At 51.8% G+C, this 8186-nt stretch overlaps 1 protein-coding gene across 1 annotated transcript; it reads left to right on the top strand.

Annotated features, from left to right (window-relative positions):
- Positions 1 to 5029: 5029 nt before the first annotated feature.
- On the top strand, positions 5030 to 7514 carry CD70 (CD70 molecule). The gene is made up of 3 exons (XM_039221361.1): positions 5030 to 5197; positions 6013 to 6046; positions 7060 to 7514. The coding sequence occupies exons 1-3, from the start codon at positions 5030 to 5032 to the stop codon at positions 7449 to 7451; spliced, it is 594 nt and encodes a 197-aa protein (XP_039077292.1). The 3' UTR covers positions 7452 to 7514.
- The last annotated feature ends 672 nt before the right edge of the window (positions 7515 to 8186 follow it).

Below are 8186 nucleotides of genomic sequence, written 5' to 3'. Positions count from 1 at the left end.
CATATTGCCTAGCACTGTGCTGCCTGCTCAAAATTTCTTAAGGGAATAGATAATAAACATTCTCACCACACAAAAAACAAAAAGATAGTAACTGTGAGGTGATAGATGTGTTTATTAACTTGAGGGTGGTGGTCATTTCACAATGTAAATGTGTATTAACTCATTGTACACCTTTTTAAAAAAATCACATCATACAACCTAAATGAATACAATTTACAGTTGTCAATCATACCTCAATAAAGCTGGTAAAAAAAAAAATTAAAAATGTTTAAAAACCACATTCGTTGTTGTTCAGGTTTAAGCTTTGGCTTTCTGGTAGACCCGCCTCAAGAAATGCGCCCCAAACATTCTCCCGTCCCTGTATCTCTGTATATATGTGTCACTTCTCCCATCAAGTCGCGGAGTCTACTACTTCCCGTTTCCTTGAGTCTGGGTTGATCTTCTGATTTGCCTTCGCCAAAAAAATACAGTGGAAGGGACACAGTGCCGCTTCCTGGCTGAGGTCCTGCACAGCAGCTCCCCATTTTGCCTCCTTAGAATCCAGCCACGGTGGAAAGGAGCCTGGGGTGATTTTGGAGGATCGTTTGACTCCTACCATTCGCGTCCACAAGCACACCCCTTAGTATTTCCCCCAAAGGAGTTGAGAAACTTACGTCCACACGAAACCTGCACACAGTTTTATTCATAATTGCCCAAACTTGGAAGCACATGTTCAGGAGGTGAAGGGACAAAGAAACTATGGAACATCCAGACAATGTCACAGTATTTAGCGCTAAAGAGAAAAGACACGGAGGGAACGTAGATGCGTGTTATGGAGTGAAAGAAGCCAACCTGAAAAGGCTACACACTGTACCATTCCAACTCTGTGACGTTTTGGAAAAGGCAAAGCTCAGAAGTGATCTTACTTCCCAGCATCCAGATCGTTCCCCCGCCCCCTGCTCCCGGAGGCCTCTAGTCCCTTCCCTCCCTTGCTTAGTCAGAAGAGAAGTAGCTACGGGAGGTAGAGAGCTAGCTGGCGAGGGGAGGGAGCCACCCTTTTGCTTGAAGAGAGGGAAGCTCTTGTTTCAGAACTTCCTCAAACATCCCACACCACCCCCAGCACAACTACACCGTAGGGACAGCATTCGATCGATGGAGCCTCCCAAATGTCCCAGCCCAGTAATTCAGAGCAGCCGGGGGGGAAAATCCCCGGGGCCCGGGGGTGTGTGAATGCAAATGTAGGATCGAACTCAGGCACACCCTCCCCCAACCTCTGCGCCGGTGAATTCAGCTGGCTACATCCCTCTCTAGCTCTGTGGCTGTGGAAGATGGAAGTCAAAGCTAGACTCGCTTGCAGCCATGTGAAGGTTCAGAAAGGTGACCCTGTTTCGCACAGGCATGAGCCCTCGGTAACAATGTGTCTTTGGGTTGGTGGTGTTTTCCCTTTTATTATTACAAATCGCACCACCATCTAACTTATGTGTGATCATCTGCTTTTGTAATGTGTGAGAGCGTACTTAACGAAAGGAAAGAAAAGCCTCAAGGGGCGCCTGGGTGGCTCAGTCGGTTAAGTGTCCGGCTTGGGCTCAGGTCATGATCTCACGGTTCTTGCGTGGTTTGGAGCCCAGTATTGGGCTCTATGCTGACAGAGTCTGGAGGCTGCTTCGGATTCTGTGTCTCCCTTTCTTCTCTGCTCCTCCCCTGCTCACGCTCTCGCTCGCTCTCTCCCTCTCTCTCTCTCTTTCTCAAAAATAAACATTTAAAAAATAATAAGGGAGGAAAATCTGTGAAGTAAAACTGATGGCAGAAAGGGAAGTTGCATTCTGGTATCTTGACTAATTTTGCCGTCCTTGCAAAACGTTGGATCCATTTCACATCCCCGCGTCCAGGGGTGAGGATGTTTCCCAGCCACGCTCTCGAAATGCGGCAAATCATCCAGTGCTTTGATCTTTTACCAAGTCACAGGTGAAAACGAAAAAGTGTATTCCACATGCTGTTAACTTCCAAATTTTTGTGTCCTGAGAAGAGAGTGTATATTTCGATGCTGTTTCATGTGCACATGCATTTCTCTTACAAGCTGGCTGCTTTTTCTGTTTCATCTTTCTAGAAAATATTAGTCATTTCTTAAAGCCATCGCTTGTAAGATATTAATACTTTAAAGGAAATCAATTGCCATCAATGTCTTACCAACCTTTCCTTTTCTTCTCTTGCTCCTTATCTTCCATGTGTGTGCCATTTAACTTGGTATTTTTAATGAAGGGATTATTCACTTATACGTGAAATAGAGCATCATTCTCTTTTATGCCTTCTTAGTTTAAAAAAAAAAATTTAATGTTTACTTCTGAGACAGAGAAAAAGAGCATGAGCAGGGGAGGGGCAGAGAGAGAGGGAGACACAGAATCCCAAGCAGGCTCCAGGCTCTGAGTTGTCAGCACAGAGTCTGATGCGGGGCTCGAACTCACAAACTGCGAGATCATGACCTGAGCTAAAGTCAGTCACCCAACCGACTGAGCCACCCAGGTACTCCGGCTGTTTTCTTGACAAATCACTGTGCCAGTATGAATTTTTATGAATTTGCCACACGTTCGGCATTTTTATGGTTTGGGTTTTTTTTGGTTTGGGTTTTTTTTTTTTTTTTTTTTTTTTTTTTTTCGTTTTTACACTTGAATCTTTGACCCAGCTGGAATTTACTTCACGTTACTCCATCTTTTAAGCTTTTCTGTCAATCGGTGATGGATATGATTTGCATTTTATTGCGCAGAGAAGCTGATACCCTTTTTCTGTGTTTATATGCCACTTAAATTCCTTTCTTGGCGAATCATCTGTTTGTCCTCAGTCGTTCTTCTAATGCATATTTCACAGGAGAAAATAACCAAATCGGGAGCGGGCCTTCTCTGAGCATTTGCTATATGCTTGCACGATGCTACGGCCTTCACACGTCTTTCCTTTGAAACTTATCATGGCCCACTTATGGATGGGAACGTTCACTTTAAAAGCAAATGACGGCATGAGTTTCCCAAAACCTCAAAGCTAAAATGTAACGTTTTGGAGACTGGAATCCAGGTGCGTTGGGGGACTACAGACTCCACGTACTTGACCACACCCTCTGTAGCAATTATTTCCACCATGGCTGGTCTGGAGGCGGGGAAGGGACAACAGTCAGACCGCAGGAAGCCATCAAAAGTCCATTGAGGGGAACATGCATAATGGGAACTGGAAAGATCTGGAGATGCGGTTAGTTAGTGGGTGAAGCTAGACTTTAGAACCCCGCAGGGGTATCTTACAGTAAGAAAGAAGGTGGGAAAGAATTCCTAGGATCATGCCGCTATGTTCAGGAAAGCTTGAGTTGGGGGCCAGCTGAACCGCCAGACATAATCCTAGGGCTTCAGGGAAGGGAATTCCTCTAGTAGTTGAAGATCCCCAATCACCTGCGTCCCAAGGATTCTGGACATGTTTGACTCCTTTCTTTCTTTCACCTGCCCCTCCCCCACCCCCGCCCCGTATCAGCCTGCGCGGTTGGCTCAGGCTCTGACACCTGTCCTGCCCTCATCCCCCAGACCAGGCTTCCATGACTCCTCACTTTGGGATGAAATTTTCCAATTCCGGGGTCTACAGGTAAAGCTTCAGAGAACACAGCCGCAGGCATTTGTCAATTGCAGCTGAAGCCGCTTTCCTGCGGGGCCAGGGAGGGGTCAGAGTCACCGATATGGACTGCTATTGGCACAATCGTATAAGCCCAGGTGATCTCTCAACATTTTGTGACTGTTCCATTATTACTGGGTTCTTTCTTTTCAATGTTTGTTTGTTTGTTTGTTTTTGAAAGAGAGAGCGCAAGCAGGGGAGAAGCGGGGTGGAGGGGGGAGGCAGAGGATTCGAAGTGGGCTCAGCGCCGACAGTAGAGAAGAGGGAAGCAGCAAGCCCCATGCGGGGCTCCAACTCGCCAACCTTGAGATCACCACCTGAGCCGACGTCTGACGCTCAACCGACTGAGCCACCCGGGGCGGAGGGGGTCCCCATTGTTACTGGATTCTGTGGTGGCCACAACAAAGCACCACAAATGGGGCAGCTTAAAACGAAAGATATTTATCCTGTCACAGTTCTACAGACCAGATGTCTGAAATGAAGGCGTCCACAGACCTCACTCCCTCTGAAGGCTTTCGGAAAGGATCCTTCCTTGCCTCTCCCCGGTGTCTGGCGTTTCGGGGCAATCCTTGGGGCTCCCTGGCTTGTAGATGAATCAATCTCTCTGACGTCCGCTGCCATGGTCGCATGGCCATCATCCTTCTGTGTCTCTGTGCGCCCTCTCCTTTCCTTACGAACTTGCCATTCACTGGATGCAGGCTCCCCGTGCCCCAGTGAGGTCACATACCAACCGAGGGTCTGGGTGGACACGAATTTGGGTGAGGGGGACACTGTTCAACCCACCACAGCCGTCAGGCACAGGCGACCTCTGAGAGGAAGAGAAAACTGAAGGGAGACGTGGGGTGTTTATGAGAGCCGGCCACCCGAGTGACCATTCAGCTGCTTCTACTCTCTTCCTGGCGGCAGGTCAGCCGCACGGCCCCGGCCGTGCAGGGCGGCTGAGAAACTCGAAAGAAGCACCTGGATATTTGGGGAGCCTCCCTGACATCTCTCTGGCTGCTGGTTGGACCCCTGGTGCCCGGAACAGCATCTGGTCCATAGGGGATGCTCAGTGAAGGTTTGTTGAATGAGTGAACGAATGAATGAACCAACGAACGAACCAACGAATGAATGAATGAATCTGAGGAAGGTGGGGATAAGAAGCCAAACAAGAAGACTGGAGGGCACGGGGGGGGGGGGGTCAGATCCCTGGCACACCCCTCTGCGAGCTGGGGGTGAGCAAATGCCGGAGGAGGGGATTTCCCTGCTCGGTGAACAACGAAATCCCTCCCCTTTGCCGGACATCCCCAGAGTGGGGTGGGGCGGGTCTTCGGCAGGTTCGGGCAGGCCGAGGCCTCCAGGCTGTGCGCTGAGGTTTCCTGTGCTCCCGGCTCCCTGGCTCGCCCCGCGCTCCGCCGGCACAGGGCCCATGCGGCGCTGGCTGCGAATCATGGTGCCGGAGGAGGGCTCTGGCTGCCCGGTGCCCCGCCTGCCCTGGACGTCCGTGCTGCGCCTGGCCCTGATCCTGTCCCTTACCGGCGTGGTGGCATACTGCTTCCTGTGCATCCAGCTGCGCGGCCAGCCCGAGTCACCTGCGGTGAGTAGAAAGGGGAGGAGGAGAAAGATGCAAACCTCCCACCCGCTCTGCGGAGCCTGGGGACCTCGGGGTGCGGCCGGCTTTGTGGGGGCGCAGCGGAGAGCGGTGAACAACCAGGAAGAGACTGGGATCCAGGCAGAGGGACGGTGCGTTTGGGCGCAGGCGGACAACCGACCCAAAAATAAATCAGTAAAAATCAAAATGAGATGGATAAAAATCGTCCCGGAAGATCTGGGTGGGAAGGGATAGAGACCTAGCCGGCTGTTCGGCACGGCTGCCCAGGAGGTCTGGGCTGGAGGGGGGGGCGGGGGGTGGGGGGGGATGTCAGCTGCGCCCTGGAGGTGAATCCCGGGTGGGGATCCCGGGGTGGGGTGGTTGCTGCTAGGAAAGGAGCATCCGATGCGGGCATGTAAAATGACTCGTCTTTGGTGTTCCCCACCCGGCTGACTCAGCCGCTGCTGGGGGCTTCACAAAGCGGGGAAGGGGTGGGCTCCGGGCCTCCACGGGCAGGGCAACCCGCACGGCTCACCTGGGAGCCCTGCGCACCCACCACAGGGACCCCCTTTGGGGGCAACTCCCGGGGTGGGGGGAGGGCTTTGCAGCCAAGGGAGCAGGTGTAGGCAGTTAGTTCAAAGTTACTTCCTCTTTAAAAGATCTTTTTAAAAAAGTCACAACTCAGTCCAACTGTTTGAGAAGTGGGTGGGAAGATGAGCAGAGGAAAGAAACGTCTTGGTCTTGGTGGGGGCACCGTGGGGGGGGGGGGCTTAAAACGCCCGTGCCGATGTGCTCACGCGTATTCTCTCCTTTTCTATCAGCGGGACATGGCTGAGCTCCAGCTGAATCACACAGGTAACCCCGTGTGCATGTGTAGACGGGAGAAAGAGAAATTGAGATAAAGAGAGAGACAGAAAGAGAGAACTAGAGAAAGGGAGAGAAAAAGGAGGAGGGAGGGAAGGAGGCAAAGAGAAAAAGGGGGAACGGAGAGGGAGGGAGGGAGGTGAGGCAGTGCGTTTCTGGGTCTCTACTACCTGACTACTTCTCTCAATTCCTCAAGTTTTATAAGAAACCAAAAGGCCTCTCATCAAAGTCACCAGGTGCCTCCGTCCACCCACCCCAGACACTAACCGAGCAGCCACTGTTCTAGGTCCCACAACAGAAAAGAGATGGGTGCTTCCCTTCTGCCCATAGGCTCAGACAGTAAATGAATGAACACGGAAAATGTGTAGCGTGGCGAGCAGAGTACAGCACGTCTATGATATGTTTTGCAGAAAAATTAGGCAGGATCTGGGAGCACCTGGGTTAGTTTTGCCATCAACCGTGGGCACGGTGTCCCTGAGAAGGCAGCCTTAGAGCAAAGAGGTGGTGAAGGAGCCCGCCATTTGGCGGCCCGTGGGGAGATCATTTCCCGCCCGTCCTCCTTCTAAGCCTCCCCACCGTGGGGTCTTTCCCCCTCATCCCCAGAGGTCTGGATGCCGTGTTCATTCCATTCTGTAATGGAGTGAAACCTGTTCCTCTTTTTCTTCTCTGGCACTTTCCATTCTGGCTGCTAGAATGCTTACGTAGGCTGAGTAGTTAACAGCAGGCGTTTCTTCCTCGTGGTTCTGGAAGCTGGAAGCCCAATATCCAGGCACCGGCAGCTTCGGTGAGAACCCGCTCTCTGGTTTCTAGACAGGCATCTTCTCACTGTGTCTCCACAGCTTGGAAAGGGGGGAGAGGGCTCCAGCCTCGCAGTCTCATCCCCTCCCAAAGGCCCCACCCGACGCCATCACCTTGGGGGTTAGGTTTCAACAGAGCAATTTTAGACATTTGGTCGATAGCACTGTTTCCCTAAACGTCTGTCCTCCCCACATCCCTCCGTCCAGGACAGCGGCAGAAAATCACACTGCACTGGTTCGGAGGCCCAGCCCTGGGCCGCTCCTTCGTGAATGGACTGAGGCTGGATGACAACGGGCAGCTGTGTGTCCAGCGCGATGGAATCTACAGGCTGCACATCCAAGTGACGCTGGCCAACTGCTCCTCCTCCACGCAGGCCACCAGGCCCCCCAGGGCCACCCTGACAGTGGGCATCTGCTCCCCAGCCGCCCACAGCATCAGCCTGCTGCGTCTCAGCTTCCACGGAGGTTGTGTGGCTTCTTCCCAGCGCCTGACGCCGTTGACCCACGGGGACACTCTCTGCACCAACCTCACCCTGCCTCTGCTGCCCTCCCCAAATGCTGATGAGACCTTTTTCGGGGTTCAGCTGGTGCACCCCTGACTACTGCACGTCCTGGCCCAGATTTGTTGGGAGAGTGTATTTTCTCTCTCTCCCTCTTTTGTTCCCCCCTCCTCTTATAAAATGCTTTTGTCCTGGTGTGCTTTGTAATATACTGATTTACAATCTGCTTGGTCTTCATCCTCACTTCTGGCCTACGTTTTTGGAATTTCCAAGCGTGGAGCGGGAGCCTGGTGCCTTTTGTTGCATAAACGAGGTGACCTTGGGAAAGCCCTTAGGTCACCTAAAGAGGTGGGCCTGGCTGCGGAGGGAACTCACCCAGGGATATGGAGTTGGAACTTTCAGTTCCTGCTCCCCTTGCCTCCAGGGAGGGTAGAGAGTCTGGAGACAGAGCTCAATCAGCGACGGCAAGGGATTTAATCAATCCCATCTGTATAAACAGTGTGGCGGTTCCTCAGAAAATTAACACTAGAACTCCCCTAGGACCCAGCAATAGCACTGCTAGGAATTTACCCAAGGGATACAGGGGTGCTGATGCCTAGGGGCACATGGACCCCACCGTTCATAGCAGCACTCTCCACAATAGCCAGATCATGGAAAGAGCCTAAGTGTCCATCAACTGACGAATGGATTAAGAAGATGTGGTTTATCTATACGATGGAATACTACATGGCAATGAGAAAGAATGAAATCTGGCCACGTGTAGCAACATGGATGGACCTTGAGGGTGTTATGCTGAGTGAAATAAGTCAGGCAGAGGACAGACACCATATGTTT

Source organism: Hyaena hyaena, unplaced genomic scaffold, assembly GCF_003009895.1.
Source record: "Hyaena hyaena isolate Hyena2069 unplaced genomic scaffold, ASM300989v1 scaffold_988, whole genome shotgun sequence".
Lineage (NCBI taxonomy): Eukaryota > Metazoa > Chordata > Mammalia > Carnivora > Hyaenidae > Hyaena > Hyaena hyaena.
This window is presented reverse-complemented; position numbering and strand designations above follow the sequence as displayed.